This window comes from Drosophila hydei, unplaced genomic scaffold (assembly GCF_003285905.1).
Source record: "Drosophila hydei strain 15085-1641.00,03,60 unplaced genomic scaffold, DhydRS2 tig00008135-arrow-pilon, whole genome shotgun sequence".
NCBI lineage: Eukaryota > Metazoa > Arthropoda > Insecta > Diptera > Drosophilidae > Drosophila > Drosophila hydei.
Window position 1 is genome coordinate 947825 of NW_022045844.1, and position 19101 is coordinate 966925.

General features: G+C 41.3%; 1 protein-coding gene across 4 annotated transcripts; it reads left to right on the plus strand.

Annotated features, from left to right (window-relative positions):
• Window positions 1–348: 348 nt before the first annotated feature.
• On the plus strand, window positions 349–18583 carry LOC111598711 (bumetanide-sensitive sodium-(potassium)-chloride cotransporter). 4 transcript variants are annotated; one of them, XM_030225645.1, is made up of 19 exons: window positions 349–453; window positions 8463–8953; window positions 11036–11215; window positions 11276–11390; window positions 12677–12935; window positions 13006–13259; window positions 13328–13442; window positions 13499–13638; window positions 13699–13864; window positions 13924–14075; window positions 14140–14249; window positions 14321–14456; window positions 14518–15111; window positions 15178–15400; window positions 15582–15632; window positions 16656–16753; window positions 16822–17051; window positions 17958–18187; window positions 18252–18583. In XM_030225645.1, exons 2-19 carry the CDS (start codon window positions 8724–8726, stop codon window positions 18494–18496), a joined length of 3528 nt encoding a protein of 1175 aa, XP_030081505.1. In that variant the 5' UTR covers window positions 349–453; window positions 8463–8723; the 3' UTR covers window positions 18497–18583. The 4 variants fall into 4 exon arrangements, with proteins under 4 accessions (XP_030081505.1, XP_030081507.1, XP_023169866.2 ...); XM_023314098.2 differs by lacking the exon at window positions 349–453 and having other exon boundaries at window positions 8313–8953; XM_030225646.1 differs by lacking the exons at window positions 349–453; window positions 15582–15632 and having other exon boundaries at window positions 8313–8953.
• The last annotated feature ends 518 nt before the right edge of the window (window positions 18584–19101 follow it).

Genomic DNA, 19101 nt, shown 5'->3' on the forward strand with positions numbered 1-19101 from the left:
CCGCGTTCCAAGAGTTTGTCGCGTTTCTTTTTACAGTTTCGTATTTCAAAGACTCACGTCAACACAAATAACATCATTTTACTTGCACATGCATCTACAGAATAATAATGAATAATAATAATAAAGAATAATTATGCATATTATAACTATATAAATGTTTAGCTGATCCATTGATCCATTGCCCACTGCTCCTAAAGGGCATTATTCGCTTTTAAATTGTGCCTCATTTGGACAATTTGTATATATATATTTAAATATAAATATATATAAATATTTATCTTGCCATGCAAATAATTCAATTGTTTGCATTATTTCTTGTGTTTACCTCTAGCTGAATAGTTTATTTACCATATCAGTTGTTACACAAATGAAAAGGTATACTTAACCGCCTTCGACTAAGAACACGATAAAGATAATTCTCAATTGGATTTTAAATGCTTTTTATAGCTCTTGGTAAGTTGTTTAAGACTTAAAATATTTAAATAAATTAACAGTTAATGAGTTTTAAAGATATGAATTGCCATATATTATAATTTGCTTAGCCCTTCCTATTATAGTCATGTGGCATTCCATCCGGTGTATGCGTAAGAATGTTTATCTTTGACTTTTTGAATTGAATGTTTAAGCTTTTTAGTTTGCTCTTCAGCACAAACAAAAAATATCTTTTTTTCTCACACAAAATGGATTTTCGTCGTGGCATATAACCTCGACACGAAAAAGTTCGCTTAGCTCAGCGCTGTTATCAAAAACAATATTCTGTGGACAAACACCGCTATTAAAAGAAAGTCAATTCACGAAAATTATACATACTTAGGCATGGGTATATTTGCTGATGTACATAAATGCATTTCTATATAGTAGATATGTGCATTTTGTATTCCGCTTTAAGTGTCTCTTAGTTTAAGCGCACTTGAACTTGAAAGCAAGTAATACAACTGTATAATGTTCGCGCTTTGGCGCTCAGCTCAGATTCTCCCTGCTGAATGTCTCTTTCGCTTTGCTAGTCTGTGTTTGGGATTAGCTCTTTGCTGTAGTCAATGTCTGGCATAAATCATCGCAATATATGGCCGTGGTACTCTTTGTACGTGTCAGAGTATTTGCTAATCGGACTGATCTTAAGTGCTTCTAATGTGTGGCATAAGACGGGGCACAGTTTACAGTCACTTGTTGCAGGAGAGACACATATACCATATCTGTTACATATATATTTATATATATTTACATTTATTCATATATAGCTTTATATATTTTTCTAGTATAATCTAGTCTCCGGTTACCTCGAATTCTGTGCACTTTGAAATGCAGTGTAAGCTGCGGTCGCGTGTCTAGTTACATTTTGACACTATCCGAAAAAAACAGTGTCATATCTTTATGTATCTATATTTGATAAATGTGTCAGATATGGTGCTTATGTTAACTTAGAACATTACAATCAATTTGGGTCTGTAATATTACTTTTCATCAAGGAAACATAATAGTGATAACAAATTTCCAATAGATAAAATTGTTGTATTGATAGCTAGCTTGTTCGCCTTGTATAGTGTTTCTGATATTCATGTTTCGTAATGATTTAAAACGCCAGCTCTGGCTTTTTTCAGTGTATGTCATTTTGAGAACATAGCGCCGTGGGTACACCTGCTGTAAACAAAGTTGAGTTTCAAGCTATCAGCTTTCCTGCTTTGACGGCATCTGCTGCTAAGGGAGTTGCGCATGCCTTGTACATCGAAGCAACCCTCGTTCTCATTGAGTATAAACCTTTTTAAGGGGTTGCACTTAAGGGCTGCGGCCAGCACATGCATGAGAACATTTATGCCCAGCCAAGCAAATGTACAGTGGATAAGGGTAAAAAAAACTTTGCTGACAATAAATGCAACGTGTTCCACTGTAGAAAGCAGAGTCAGAAAACTGGAATATGAATTCTATATTAGATAGAAACTAGGCCGAAGCCGATTCGATGTGCATTCGTCGACCTATCGACAAAATAAACCAAAGGCGACTGATTGTCTAATAGTTTCTGACTTTTGACTTTTCAAGTAAACTGGCTGAAAACGGCAGCAGAGCGACAGCGCTGGGAAAAGACGAACAAGTGGCGCTAGTGTCGTGGCTTTTCATGTCAGTAGCAGACAATAAATAATGAAAATATGACATTGCGAACACAAAGAAAAGTCATAGGAATGTTTAGGCTCTTGGAGACAATGCAAAGCCGACTACTAAAATATTAAATCATTGACCTTGTGAACCTTGACAAACAGAGACTACTGAGCAATAGCCAGTCGGGGCGCAAAACAAAAAGAATAGACTGCAATCGAAGATAAGTGAGGTGGGTGTGTAGCAAAGTATAAAGGGAGGGGCGGCGAGGGGGCAGGCACAACGGAAATGCTCAGAGAACGACTTGGAAATTATGCAAAAGCCTTCAAACTACGAAAATAGCAATCGCTTGCGCTCGCTGAAACGCGAACAATTTTCACCTTTTCGCCACATTTTCCGCTTTTAATCAAGATTTATGGCAATTGACAGAACAGACAGAGTCCAGGAACATGAACTGGGGCTAGGTGGTCAGCAGTCAGCAGTGCCAGGCAAACGGCTCGTGTTTCGCTAAACAGAGCGGTGCACAAAAATCAAATCTTCTGGTAGCGGCTATTAATTGAATACGACTTTAATTAAAAAACGCGTAATTCACGAAGACTTAAGGAACCTGACCTCAGCGATTGCCCAGACCACTTGAAGATTAGAATTTGGTGCTTTGATGTGTGTTGTGGGGGCTCAATTTGCGTCTGATTGAAGGGGCGAATTCTTTTTTCTCAGTTGTTTCTCTGTTTTGTGCTTCTAAAAGAAGGTCTGCCGTCCGCAATAATTTTAATAAAAAATTCACTTTAACTCTAGCGAAATTTTCAAGCGAGCTAGTCTTGTTTTGCCCGCTTATAAGTATGTGGTCCGAGCGGGCGCATTTAAAATTAATGAAGAGCTTTGTGCAGTGGACCTAACCATTGGACCTAACATTCCAAATTGTGTGCTCAACTGTAAAATTATACAATGATGTGAGTTAGACCCAAATATAATACCATAATTAAAAGAGGATAGCTGTCAAAGATGCCAGAACGATTTACGAATACAGCCAGCTATTATCTGCTGAGCTATTCGAGCAGCAGCTCAAGCATAAATTGTGAATAGTTCAGATTGCTTAGTCATTCGAAAAGTATTTTGCTATTAACTACTTGAAGTTCAAGCAGTTGATTGGCTATCTCAAGACCAAGCTTTGAATTAGCTAACATGAATTTTGAAGCTCGTGCAAATAACCCAACTAACATCAGTTTGGGCATGATTACGACTAAGTTTGTTGCATGCTTGGAATTATGCTTGTTGCGTGCTTCAATGCAGTTTCCATTCACCATTACTGGCCCCTATTGTGGGCAAAGTATTTAGCAAGTAATTAGTATATAATGCTTAATACTAATTAAGTTATGAAAGCTGAAAGCGAATTCATAACGAGCTGCGGCACATGACTGGATAGCAGATGTGTAGATATGTATATAAAAATATATTCAACATACATACATATATAAATATTTGGTTTAGTATACGAGTTGCATGGGTAGTTCAGTCTCCAGACCATATTCGCGTGCATGCTTCAATTCAGTTTTGGCTCACATGAATAAAATCCATTTTAGATACTTTTATATATTTGCACCATTTTTTTTATATTGTCTTAGTGTACATGAAAAAATGCATATATGCATACGGGTTACGTGCGCCCTTGGGCTTTAAAGATACTTAAAATAATCTGAGAATTAATAAATTCACCTTTCGTTTGCCTTTTGTGTGAACATTATTAGAGGTGCTTCTGGACTTGAAATGATATTTTAACTACCAATCGGTTGAGCTCATATGTTTGCGTTTTTACTGTTAGTTGCAAAAAAACTGTCGTAAAAACGCCGTCAATAATATTTACTGTAGTCGCACAAAAGAATATTCCATAACTTAACCCAAACTTGACGGTGATCGGCACGAATATGCGAGTAACGCTTGAGACGCTGGCGTATACTTAATTTATTTTGTATTAACGACTATAGTTTCTTAAGTTATGGGTAAGTTGTGTCGAGTACATTGTGGCGGCCGCCTAATCGTTGGTTTTTTACGATTCCCCACGAATTTCGTTAAAATGTTTTTTTTTTTTCGAGCGAACTTTCTTTATTGCGAAGCGTTGAAAGTGAACATAAAAGTGAATCCGATTCGCATTGACATTGATTTCGTCAAATCAATTTTCCTTATGGTCGTAATACTTTTTTTATTGGCATTTTAATGCCGACAGCATTGTTTCGTCCTTGTGTTACTTTTATATGGATATACGAAGTACATATATATTTGTTTTTGTAGATTTTTGCACTTAATTTATGTTGCCGCAAATGAAGCAAATAAAATCTGCAGTCACAGCAAACACCCACACACAGCTGAGCAGTCGAGCAGTTGAGCAGTCGAATAGCCCGCATCCGGGGACAGCCGGCTCTTGGGTACTTACCGAATGGCGTTCCATTTCTGAGTCGTAAATATATGCTGCCACAATTTTACGACTTTAAATCATAAAAGGAATACATCGCTTATTGGAATCCTGCTCTCCCGAAAGACCAAAAAAATATACATACCGACAGGCGGCCTCTTGCCCGTTTCCCGCCAGTGACATAAAAACTCGCGAAATAATATTTATGGCACTTTTCAATGCAAATTTACAGCCCAGAAATAATATGAAATACTTGTACTTACATATACAAATGCGTGACATAAAAAGCCCCAAAACTTTTTCGACTTCCGACTGGGCATAAGCCCAAGACGCCAGCAGCTTTTATGTCCCTGCGGTTATTGAAAGAGTTAAAACTAATGTTACATATCGGATGACTTGTCAGGCTGGCACATCTCGACATATTTAAAATTCCCTTACAGACAGTTGTCTATGGCAGAAACGTCTTGAATCTGGATTTAAAGAGCTTGACCCAACAAGTTTTTAAGTTATTCAATATATTTAAAAGAAAACTTAAAAATTTAAATTTATTCATTGGCATTTGAAGACCAATATTTGCTTCTCATTTTTGGAATTGTAAAAGGTTAATAAACTTAATAAAATCTATGAAAAGTTTTATTTGAAGTGCTTTGGAATTCTTTTTATGAATTGGCTTCTGAATCGAATTTGAACTACGCAATTAAATTTTGTTTGCGGCTCAAACCTGCTTAATGACTTCGTGTTTCTTTCAGATATAAAAAAAGCTCATCTTTATTCAATTTCGGGGAACATGTTTGACTCGTAACATATTGAATCAATTTCTCAATATACTCAAAAGAACTTGGCAAGCATTTTGTTGCCCTCTACGCTGCTACGGGCTGTTCAAGAAAATAAAGAAACTTGAGTGCTGTGGTATTTCTACGAGGTGGTAACTTTTGCATGAAGAAGCTTTCGCTGTGTACTCCTATGAAAATTATGCTGCTTATGAGGGTGGCAATAAATATTTGTCTTAAAGACTTTAAAGTCTTACACAAAAGAGTATGCTTAACTCTTTGGCTTTGACTAGTTTTCCAATTCACTTCCCTTTCTAAGCCCAAACTAATCGTCATAATTTGTAGGAGTCAATTGAAATGCGTATTGGATTTCCAGATGTTAATTGGTCGAAATGTCAAAGGATTTCACTTAAGCTCGTCGCTGAACTTTGACTGGCTTTGCAGGCAAATATAACAGGATTTATGTATTAGAATGTTTTTCTCAGTATTCGGCGCTGCTTTGTTTAATATTAAAGTTGGCAAGCATTAAGTTTATCGAGCCACGTCCTATGCCCCTGTAAGACTGTCCAAATCAGCACACGCTTGACTTGTTTGACTTTCGTTGTATGTTTTTGACACTTTTTTTTGCCATGCTGCCAGCTTGTTCTCTACGCCGGCACACAGGAGTCTGGCTGTTAATCAGCTTTGATGTGCATCACGGATAGTCCTGCCCATCCATACAAACACACACACACATACACCGTGGCTTATGTGGCCACAGCGCCACATGGAACATTTAGTTGCATGGGTGGGCACTAGCCATTGTAGAAGTTGTCCCTAAACAACCGATGGATGTCGGAAAGTTTTCTTTTTGTGCGTGCCGTATTACTGATTACCATTCAGACATGTATCGCTTCTCATCTAGTACAAAAACGATTGATATCAATATTAGGCCATAAACTTTGGGCATCAGTTCGACACGGAAAGCACGTTCAAACGGTCATCACAATACACGATTATCCATGGACCCGGGTCTATGTTTTCCCATTGTGATGATGTTTTGTCATTAAGAGCTGCTGCCTCAGCATTGACAGGTCTTTACATCAGCGTCACCATATTTTATTGTTGCTCTTTTTGTATCGTCTTATAATTGAGGTCGTGCAATAAAATTTATATATATAAATATATTCTTTATTTGTGGCTGCCCATGGTCAAGGTAGAAGTATGTACTTGCAATTTAATAGCGTGTATTCTCATTTTTGATGGTGCGAATACCAACAAACAAATGCTCTAAGTGTTCTGCTCTCGGATGGTATGGACGAGGCAACTTTTAGCTTTATGACCATATATCCTTTGACAGGGGCTATTCTAATTTCGTACCCTTGGAAGAATCGCAACTCTTTACGACTACGTTACAAAGTTAAATTTATCTCATGGCCATTAAGCAGGCAGCTCCAAGCGTACATTTAATTCGGTCATATAGCAAAAGGCGTCGAGCCGGCTTTATACGGAATATCCATGCCTTCGGGCGTAGAGACCACCACCAAGTAGTAAAAATCTTGTTTTATTGTGGCAATTGAAATGCGAATGGGCGTTGAATTGAGCCATGAAAAGAAAGCGTAGCAACGCTTAAATACGCATAGGCATAGTCCAATCAGAGCGAAAATAGCAACAACAACAACAACAACAAGAAAGTTAAAAGCTTGAGAACAACAGAAAAAGTAATACATATACAAAGGCAGCGCGAAATCACCATCGGAAGCAATTGGCCCATTGTAGGGCCATTAAAAGGGGCCCGCCTGGTAGTCTCAGCCGCCTTCGTGGCTCGGACAATGGCAACAATTATTCAGATAAGTTTTTTACAACTTTTTCTTGTTTATACGATGCCTTTTAGCAGCTGTCAAGCGATATCGTGTGGGGGAGTCAAATGGCCGGCTGGTCTATCTAGCCGCAGCCCAGCTGAGAGAAAAAGTTAACTGCCCCATCCACATATTTTGGGTTGCGTTGACAGAATGCAAATGAATTTGTTTATGGCGCAATTCATCAAAACTAAGTCAAATCATAAATCAAGAATCTCCATTTAATGCCATCATTAGAAAGTGTTTTCATTACAAAGAGGATTCCCCGCCAGCACGCTTGCCTAGCTGCTGCAAAAGTCTGAACTTCTGCGCGTTTGGCGCTTATCAAATTTCCACCTGGCTCTTTCGACGACCGTAGGTCAAGGTAAGACTTGCCTTCTGTCGGTATCGGATAAGCGTTCACAAAGTTTTTGGTTTTAAGGCCAAATCCCGTAGGCCTTGTTGCTTGTTGAACTCAATGCGTGTATATCTGACTGCTTGCCACCAGCTGTCGTTTGTCCCTGGTTTCAGGCCCCAAGCCCCAGGCCCCTCTTGGCGTGTGCTTATTGAATTAAGCACTTAATTGCTTCAATAAATTTGTGCAAATTTTACGTTGCTCGAGTGCAAAGTTCCCACATATTTCGCAAAAATTGCATAATTGGCGTAATTATCTCGCGTTTTTATTTAGGTCTCTCATGTGTCGCGCGGCTTGCCTTAGTTTGGCTCTGACATTTCGTTTTACAATTACTCATTCTGTGTATCTCCTGCATTGACCCACTAGCTAAACTGATGCTGCAGATGAAGCCGGAAGACTGTGTGAGAAATGGTCGACGCTTTGCAATCATGTGCTGTAATCCCTTCTTGAGTTACGAGCTGCCGCTTCATATCCAGGTTGTGAAAGCATGGCGCATAGCGCATACGACAGGTGTGCCCGAGTGGGCTGATTCACATGGCAACCATTTTCCCTTAGGATCACAGACTCTGTTAATCATGATTAATTTGCATCAATTTGCGTTTGTGCTATATTTAGCAAGCCAATTTGTGCAGGAACTTCGACACAGCGAGCTTGGGGCTTAAAAATTAGAAAAGGTAGGAAAACCACATTACTTGGAAATGCTTTCACTGGTGACATGGGTAAAGAAACGGCAGATGCCACGAGCATGCCAGTAAGCTGCATTTGAATAGTTTGCCATGTAAAATAAATACAATTTTTATATTTAGCAGAAAATAGTATATGAAATAGTTTATATATAAATACTTATATAAGGAAAGAGAGGCACATTCAGCTTGCCAATGTATTTTACGGGAACGTTGTCATATTGGCGACATATCCAATTCACATTGTATTTATTTTTGAAATTATTTGTACTCTATTTGCAGAAAAGTATTTGTGGTAAAGCTGGAAAATATTTTCGTTGCACATAAATTGGTTGAAGAGAGATGACAAACACCAAAGTTTGTCCTTGATATAAATAGACAAAGGAACTAATATAGCTGAAGTGAAGTGCTCGTGTTAAGACAGCCAAAAAATAAAATAATAACACAAAAAGTTGTGGGCATTAGCTAACCACAGAAACCCAAAGCGAAGCACTCAAAACGCTTTTTCAAGACAAGGATCGACCTAAACGCACACACAGCAACATGTCGGATACAACATCGTTTGAAATGGCCTCGGTCGACCGACCCAACCGTTTCCAAGTGAATCCTGTTAACCATCACAAGAACAACAATGACAACGAGGACCGCAAATCACACGCACCCCCAGCTGACGAGGTTTACCGCAGGCTGACCAACATCGATGGAGAGCTGCTCGAGGACGACAGTTTCGATGCGACACAATTGTTGAACAAACAGCAGCCCAGGCAGCAGAGGTGAGCCCTTATCCAATCCCACCAAAAACATTTGTGAACATTGAAACTTTTAAGAAATTGTCCATTTTTTATGAAAAAGTTGTGTCGTTTACTTTGCCAGTTACTTTCTTGTTTTGATTATGTTCTGATTTCATAAATGCTCTTTTTGTCAGACTTAAGCCCATTTACTCATATATATGTGGGGGCGGAAGGGGTTTTATACCCTGGATATAGCAACAGTTGCTTAGTTGACACAGTACAAAGTTCATTCTTCTCTCTGTCTGCAGAAGGCGCATATAAAAAAATCTCGATTGCATCCATGTTGACTCAATTGAAAATGATTTCGATAAGAGAAAATTTTTAAATTATTATTATATTTACTTTAGCCCATGGTTGACCATCCGATTCGATACCAAGCAAATTGTTTGCCTGGCCATTGGCTTCGATTTGAACTTGTTGCATCTGCTAGCTGACTTGAAAGTTTGTCGACCTGGCTCAGTGGCCTCAACTTGGCAAGTTCAACAAACAGGCCTTGTCTTAATGCTTCCAGCAGCAACCCCCCGAGAGAGAGAGACACAGGTCCCCTAATTGAAATGGGGCACCGTGCACCAGTCAACAATGGAACCAATCAAAGCAAAAAAAAATAATAAATAGCAATCTGTTTATATTGGTGTTCGATGGATGCAGCTGATAGAAGGAACAGCTTGGCGTCCATTTGCATTCCCAACGGCGAATTGAAAATAAGTTGTATTTCGGTCCTTCACTAAGGTCACGACTGTTAATCAGAGCCACGGAGGATTGAGGTGTAGGGTGTAGACTTTGCCAGTTTATTGGTCTGCTGTTAGGGCAATAAATTACCAAATATAAGCAGCAGAAACCATAAAATGAGAGCCGTTTGTATCATTCATTTTCAAATTTATATGCGGAATGAATGAGGCTCTTAAGAGTCCACATTATTTCTCTAATTGCCAATTGCCATTTCAATGATTGGCTGCCTTCATCCTGCGACAATATAAAATGCCAAGGTAATTAAATATGCATGACGATTGAATTTAATATTTTAAGGCAAATTTTTAACTAAATAAGCTAAGCCTTAGCTTTTGTTATTGCGAATACGATTTCACGAATTACAACGATAATTTTAGAATTACATTTAAGCCCTATGAAGCTGATTCCCTGGAATCAAAAGCTATTTTCAATATTGCAAAATTACATATTGATACGATTTATATTATCTGCCCTTGACAGCTACCGTGAAGTCCATATAATCGAGTTAAAGTGTAGGGGCAGTCGGGCTGCTTCTACTTTTCTCTCATACTTTGCTTTGTCGCGTTCATTCGTTTAAAAAAAGCTTCAGGCTTTAAATGCATTTCTTGAAATCATAAGTAAAGCAGACGAAATTGGGTTTTAACTTCGTATTCTTCTTCTACTACCTTGATCTTAGCTGGTTTAGCTGAATTAATTAACTGCGCCAACGGACAAGAGGGCATAGCATAGTTGCTGGCACAATCGAATTTTCGAAGTTACTTTTTGTAGCTACAATTGCTTTAGGTTGCTGTTAAGGCCAATTGTTAAATCCACGCGAGTGCACATTAAGCAGAAATCAGCAGGGATTTAGTGAGTCAGTCATGCAGCGCATCATCAACAGCAACAACAGTGGCAATACCAACCAGCATGATAATCAAGTAAGCCAGTCGCTGCTTTGAACTGCTGTCTGCTCGTTTGGCTGTGTCCTACGGCTATGTAGAGCACATGTGCCCAGTACACCTTGGCTGAAAAGAGCAGCAAATTGAAATTGGACTTTTGTTCAACGAGTTCAAATGGCGTATAATGAAATTCGATTCGCTTAAATTTCGAAGTTGAGCTGCAAATGAAATAAAAATCAGCGAAATTCGTCGAACAAATAAAACGGACAACGTCAGTTTCCAACAGATATGGTTACAATTGTCTACATTTAAGAGAAAACTTTTTAAAATTCGCCCGGGGCTGACTTTCCGTTCGGTCCAACATTATTATTTTTTATGTGAAAGGGCAGTTATCATTGCGCAATGACCAGAGACCTTTTTAATCTTTTTTAAAGCGAACTTTGCTTTTGTATTGTAGGCAATCCATCAAGAGTAGTTTTCGCGATAAGGATAAGCCGTCGCGCTTTAAGGACTTGCAGACAACAACGCGTTTTCAGGTGGAACCACAAAATGAAGAATCTGACGCTTCAAATGACTCGCAGGAAGAGCGCGAACTGCTGGACAATGAATACGATACGAAATATGGTAAAAGTTTTAGGTAAGCCCATTAAATTTTCTAATATTTATTATTCTTGTTAATTGAATTTTCTTCATTCAGGCACTTTACGCGCGAAGCTTTGCCACGTCTGGATAATTATCGCAACATGATGTCCATACAGGCCGCGTACCGTCCAACGCTCGACGAGCTGCACAATGCAACGCTGGTGGGGAAAGTGAGTATCCTTTAGTGCTACTTCGCCTCCTCTGCCAGGCTATCTCAATTTATATTCATATAACGTAAATTTATTGCCCCATATTAAGTGCTCGGGGAAAATTTAAATTTAAACCAATTCGTGAACAATTTAACACCAGGCAACGGCCTGGCATCCAGACGGAAAAGTCACAGCCATTGCCAGAGCTTTTTAACCTACTCTTGTGCTTGACACTGCAAATTGAGACTGCCACGAGAAGTGTCAAGTAGCCTGTGGCAATGTGCTTTCTTCTGCTGCTTCCCATTCGTTTTGTGAAAATTGTACAGTGCCAGCAAAGTAGTCAACAGTTGGGGTCATTAGCATAGGGCGTGGGTTCGAGGAACGTTGCGCTCTGGCGCGTCCTCGGTAAGCAGACGAACGCTGCAGATTGTAAGAAACCACTGCAACCACTGAAACCGCTGCAGTCATCCAGACTGAAATGCAGCTCTTTTGATTTTAATTAAATGCAAACTAAATACAACATTGATTGCCATTTTTTGTGGTTCACGTCTGAGGCGAGGTCTCCGAGTCTCTCGAGAAACTTTTGGGGCCGCTGACTTTTCAATTGACTTTCGCGCTTGGCTTTTGAGTTCACACGTGTGGTTGGCGGGTAAGACAAAAAGCATTACAATATGTCACTGCTTGTTATTCTAACAGAGACTTTTTTCTGACGCCTTTCTTTGAGACTGACGGGAGGCTGAATTGAAAGTCCTTTTGTCAATGCCAACAGTTGAGAAGCGAAGACACGTTTCCTTTCTTTTGTATAGACTTAAAATAGATTCATTTGTTTGCATTTGTATTGGTAGCCATCGTCATATAAACACAATTTGTAATGAAATAAATTGCCACTAATTGCTTTTGCACTTTCGAATAATTGGGTTCGCGAATTCGCCTTGTAGTGGGCGTCAATTGAAATTGAAATGAAAAAGATCAATTGTTTGAAAGTTGAAAATTTGTGCAATTGTTTTCGATGCCATGAACCTTGATTAAATTGTCTTAAAAGTTAGCAAAATGTGTCCTTAAGTGTTTTTCAAGGAGAGAAAAAAGATGGATTATGCGCCAGATGCGTCTGCGGTTGCGTTGGAGTATGATTAATTTGACTGTAACTGCAAAGCTGTCAAGTGCTATAAGGCAGTTGACCTGCCATTAAGCTGACAGGCAGCGCTTCTGGAGCTTTTGAGGGGCAATCACACATTCCACCCACGAGCCATCATCTATCAACCGTATGCAGCTTTATTAGATCTGACTTTGTCTTTCCTTTTTCGCAGAACACGCACAGCCTACAACGCAATCGAGATCCGGAGGCAGGTAACACCAATGGGCTCCTCAAATTTGGCTGGATCAAAGGTGTACTCATACGCTGCCTGCTAAATATATGGGGTGTAATGCTCTTTCTGCGCCTCAGCTGGGTGGTGGGACAGGCGGGCATCATAGAGGGCTTTTTATTAATACTGACAACGACCGCTGTCACGACTATAACAGCGCTGTCAATGTCGGCGATAAGCACGAACGGCGTCATCAAAGGAGGTAAGTCCTGTATCATTGTCAGCCGCATCTGCCTTGTTGTTTTTAACTGATTTCTAATATGTTTACTAAGGTGGTACCTATTACATGATATCCCGCTCCCTGGGTCCCGAGTTCGGTGGCTCTATCGGACTCATTTTTTCACTGGCAAACGTTGTCGCCTGCGCCATGTACGTAGTGGGCTTCTGTGAGTCTCTGCAGGCCATGATGCAAGCCATGGATGTGTCAATCGTAGATGGTGGTGTCACGGACGTGCGCATAGTAGGTAGCACCACCATACTGCTGCTGCTGATTATCGTTGTCGTTGGCATGGAGTGGGAGGCAAAGGTGCGTATGATTAATTTTTGCCGTCTAATGAATTCCGCTCAGTTGCGCCTCTGTCCTGAAATGTTTAGGCTCAAATCGGCCTGCTTTTCATTCTATTGGCTGCGATTGCTGACTTCGTCATTGGCAGCTTAATTGGGCCCAAGAACGAGGGAGAGCGGGCCAAGGGCTTTATCGGCTACAATGGTGAGTAGCAGCCAACGCGTTGCCAGTGAACAAGCTTTTAATCAAATCTAATGTAGCAACGCTATTCCATACAAATCTGTTTCCGGACTACCGCACGGAGGGATATGTCAGTCACGATTTCTTCTCGGTATTTGCCATCTTCTTCCCTGCCGCCACTGGCATTTTGGCGGGCGCCAACATTTCGGGCGACTTGAAGGTGCGTCACGGTTTCGTCTAAGACAATTTATTAGCCATTTGCAGCTCTATTGTATTTTAGGACCCCCAAAAATCTATACCCAAAGGCACAATTCTGGCTATCGTTATCACTACAGGCACCTACATGTTCATGGTTCTGATCTGCGGTGGCACTGTGGCTCGTGACGCCACCGGCTATGTTGTGGATGCTCTGAACGGTTCTTTTGCGTTTCTAAACTGCTCGTCAAGTAGGCAACATTGTAGCTCCGGTTGGCTTAATGAAGTATTCTAATTAAATTTTGCACAGCGTCCACAGGTACTTGCCTCTATGGTCTGCAGAATTCATTTCAGGTAATCGAGCTAGTTTCGGGCTTTGGGCCGCTAATCTATGCCGGTTGTTTTGCTGCCACATTGTCCTCAGCCTTGGCCAGCTTGGTTTCGGCCCCGAAAGTTTTTCAGGTTAGTGTTTGTTATCTTTGCTGTGAGCCGTCCCATACGCTTCACAATTTGCATCTGTTGACAGGCTTTATGCAAGGATGAGCTGTACCCAAAAATTGTTTGGTTTGCCAAGGGATATGGCAAAAATAACGAGCCCGTGCGTGGCTACGTGCTAACTTTCTTTATATCCATGTTGTAAGTAACTCGATGGATATGAAAGAACGCAGAGTTTATAATGGATTTGCATGTGCATTACCATCCTGTAGCTTTATACTGGTGGGAGACCTTAACTCGATTGCGCCGCTCATCTCAAACTTCTTTCTGGCTGCATATATGTTAATTAACTTCAGCACATTCCATGCCAGTCTGGCCAAGCCCGTTGGCTGGCGGCCAACATTCAAGGTGAGTGTTTCTTGTTGACTTGATTGCAGATGTGTTCAATGCCTTTCACCTTTCCACCCAGTATTATAACATGTGGCTGAGCCTTTTGGGCTCCATACTCTGCGTTGCTGTCATGTTTTTGATTTCGTGGGCCACTGCACTCATTACCTTCTGTGTGGTGCTGGCGTTGTACTTAATTGTTGCCTATCGTAAGCCGGACGTTAATTGGGGCTCCACAACCCAGGCGCAGACCTATAAGAACGCTCTGATGTCCGTGCAGCAGCTGAACAATGTGGAAGATCACGTCAAGAACTACCGCCCGCAGATACTTGTTCTGTCCGGCCTGCCCAATACGCGACCTGTTCTCGTGGACTTCGCCTATATGCTGACAAAAAATCTTTCCCTGCTGGTTTGTGGACATGTGCTGCGGGGATCTGGATCGCAGAAGTATCGTAACTATCTTAAGGACCGCGCCTCCAACTGGTTCCAGAAACATCGCGTCAAGGGTTTCTATGCACTGGTTGACGGCGAGGACTTTGAGGCTGGCACGCGCGCCCTCATGCAGGCGACGGGCATTGGAAAGCTGAAGCCCAACATCATACTCATGGGCTACAAAACCGACTGGCAGACGTGTGAGCGCAAGGAACTGGTGCAATATTTCAATGTCATGCACAAAGTGGGTAGCAGCTGGATACTTTTTTCAGTTTAGAAGTTTCCATTTAATGCTGGTGTAATATTATAGGCTTTGGATATGTATCTCTCAGTGGCCATATTGCGTGTGCACCAGGGACTGGACTGCGCGCAGCTATTGGGCTCTCCGGATAGCAATTGGCCAACAGCCAACTGCAGTCTGGAGGTGCCTCGAACGCTGCAGCCCAATGAGAGCTCCAACGATCTGCAGGCTAGCGATGCACGCCATGGTCTCAGTGGCAGCGTGGACTCCTTGAGTCGCAATGTATCTCAGGGTAAGTTGGCTCCGGCTGATGCCAGCCACTTATTAATGCTGAAATTTTTAATTACTTTTGCATGGACTTCCAAAAACCAAATGCGCACCTGTGCACAATTAATCAATTATAATGTACAACCACCATTTATCAATGCACCACAAAACACAACCCAACTGCAACTGTAACCACAAACTCTTAGATGCCGCCAACAAGTTGGCTTCCGCTGGCAATGGCCTGAAATTTGTCAAAAGTAAGTATTAGCTGCGAGAGCAAGGATGAGAAACTCATTGTTTATTATTTCTATAAATGTTCGCTTTGATGCTGAGTTCCCTTTGCGTGTGCCTTACCTGTTCCCATTCCATTTTCTGTTCCATTTCCACTTCCGGCTCCGTTTCTACTTCTGTTTCTTTTTCGTAGTACGTTTCAAGCAAAGCCTGCGTAGAATACGCTCTTGGGCAGGTGATGTTGAGTGTAAGATCTATTTTACGTGTTTTAAGGTAATTGATTGGAATGTGAAGTGATGTTATAGTAGGTTTGCTGCCAGTAGGTAACTATATGTATGAGCAGACTTTACGGCAAAAAGCGCCAACTCCCAGCCCAGTTCCACGCCGCGCACTGTGCATGTTCTGCATGCATAATGGCTTAACTTCTACCCTAGCCTGGTCTCATTAATTGCTATTGTCGCATGCAACCAATTCATAACTAACTAAAAACTATGTAAAGATTGACCAGCCGACCACTGACTGCCAACTTGTTCTTGGGCCAACAACGAAGAGGAATCAACGTCGTCGGTGCCACAAACGCAGTCGCAGCCGCAGCCGCAGTCAACGCCAGCTGTGACAAAACCCTTTCGGCAATTTGTTGCGCCCAAATTAGGGAATGCCCGTAAATTTGAATATAAATTTATACAATGTCCCCTAAAAGCACGAACCCAAAACTGTGCGGACTACATGTGGAGTCGTTTCAAGGCCGCAGCCTGAGAAATGGTGCCGTGGGGTGGCAACGGCGGCACAGCACGTGCATGTTTTAAGCATTGTTTTGCATAACATTTCCCAATTTGAAAATAAATTGTGTAAATATGCGAATGGGCAACAAAGAATAGCATAAAACTGTATTGTTTATGGCATTTACTGAAAATTGTTACTATGTGGCCTGGTCTTAATAATTTATGCTAGTTCTAATTACCTTCGCATGGGCTTTGTATAGCACTCGATACCTCTATTTATGACTTTTGGTATATTGAGATATTATTCATTTTCTATACAACCCACAGCATCCAGTACGAGTGACTTATCATTCATAGCAGGTAACCAGGTGAAGGACGTATCCGGATTGCCCGATCCCCTGGATGCCAAGACCTCAAATGAGCAGGTAAGTGGGCCAGATCATTGAGAGATAAATTGTGCTCAATTTGCCGACACATACACCTATGCACATAGCCCAATTCACTAAGGAAATCGAAGGCGAAACACGACGATCCCGTCTCGCTCTACAGAGGACCAGGCGGTGTGGAGCTACCTAAAGATGTGCTGGCTGACTTGACTCAATTTACGCGTAAACGGAGCCATGCCATCATCGACGTCTGGTGGCTGTACGACGATGGTGGGCTCACTTTGCTGTTGCCTTACATCATAAGCACTCGACGCACCTGGCAATCATGTAAATTGAGGTAAGCCGCAAGTAAGGGCAATTCGAGGGGAAGCCAAACCATGCCCACGCCCATGCCCATGCCCAGTACAAAAGCCGAATTGTTTACCTCCCAAGGCGTTTTGGAAGCCTGCAGATATGCGAGTGCGGATTTATAAGGCATGAGTTGAATTTTATTCAAATATGCCAAAGCGAGGCAGGAATTTCTCTTATGACAGGATACTTTTCAGCGAAGTTCCACGGGGGTTGCTCGTTGAAATACGAAGACCGGGCAGGTACAATAAGTAGCTTCAGCAGGCTCCAGAGAGTAGTAAGCATGCCTAATGCAAGTCTCAGTTCGACTGACTGACTGACAGAGGCAATGATTGCTTGTGAGCAGATGCCAGTCAAATAGGTCATCACGATAGCTCTCCATAGTTGTTGTCTTCAAAATATACGCAACCAATTCCGGCAAAGACTGACAGAAAGAGGTTTGGGGCACCCATACCAACTGGACTGACGCAATGATGCGTAAGTATAACATTTGGCACGTCAAGTGTATCGAATGGTTTGACTTCTCGTTTGGCACATTTTATACTCTGTTTTTCAATGGGTGTATGGGTGTATGAGACTTGCGTATGATTTCATCTTTAAATATCGATAAAAACATTCTTCAATTTGAGATATGTTTCATAACTATCCATAATCGAGTGGAGGTACAGCATTTTTCTCTCTGTAACAGAGTCACAGTTAGTCGTAGCTTTCCGCAATATTGCATTTTTGTGTTTCATTATTGACTTTCTGCGCGAGCGAGTTCTTTACAGATGAAAGGGTTTCCGGCAATATTTGAAAATTAAAATCGGTCACTATCAATACATTTTATCTAAATTGGAATTGCTCTGTCACAAACAAAAAGTTGATACGGTTTCCTTTTCTATTAACTGCACAGGGTTTATGCGTTGGCGAATAAAAATTCGGAATTGGAGTATGAACAACGGTCTATGGCCAGTTTGCTGTCCAAGTTTCGCATTGATTACTCTGATCTAACATTGATACCGGATATTACGAAGAAGCCTCATGAAACATCGACGCAGTTCTTTGATGAGCTCATTAAGGACTTTGTTGTGAGCGATAAGGAGAATGGCCACAGCAGCAAGGCGACGCTGAACGAGGACGAAGGTAATGCTCACTGATCAGCAATTCTGAATTGTATAAAACAGACTTTTCCATTTGTTTACCCCAGCTCTTATTAGTGACGATGATTTGCTGGCCGTTGCGGACAAGACGAATCGCTATCTGAGGCTGCGTGAATATCTGCGCGAGCAGTCAACCAAGTCGGACCTCGTGGTGATGACGCTACCAATGCCACGCAAGAACATCGTCTCGGCGCCCCTCTACATGGCCTGGCTGGAGAGTCTCAGTCGGGACATGCCCCCCTTTCTATTTGTGCGAGGCAATCAGACGAGCGTACTCACCTTCTACTCGTAGACGCGGTCCCCGTCTGTTCTGTATTTTTGCTTATAACCGAAAACTCACTCTTCTTAGTTATACAAGTACAAGAATTTTATGTTATTCTAGTTGTACCATAATTGTATTTATATTTATATAGACATAAACATATACGCGCAACCGCCAATCCCAATACCAACTCTAAAACCAAACAAACTCCATGACGCACACAGACGATTAAATTTTATGCAGACTTTTATTCGTCCCTCCTTTTGTATTATATTTGTGAAGAATTTCCTAAAAAGATATTTTAGTGTTTTTCCTTTTGTTTTGGCCAGTTACGTGCGTGTGCTTGTGGCTATTAAACATTGGCGTCTTATCCCAAAAACAGTTAGCTCCCACGCAGTTCACGTTTGACTCTCAATTGCATTGGCGTGTAATTGAAATAATGTCTACCTCAATTCACGCTCGAGGGCTACGAGGCCGATCAATGCTTAAGGCTTTCGGCTTGCCACTCGGCATATTAATTTCTTCATTTTGCATTTAACTGTCGCGGTTGTTCTGTTGACCATGCCCCTTGACCCGGCACAGCAAATTCGAAATGCGATTGCGATTCAATGAGCGTGACAGCCACAGCGGTCGAC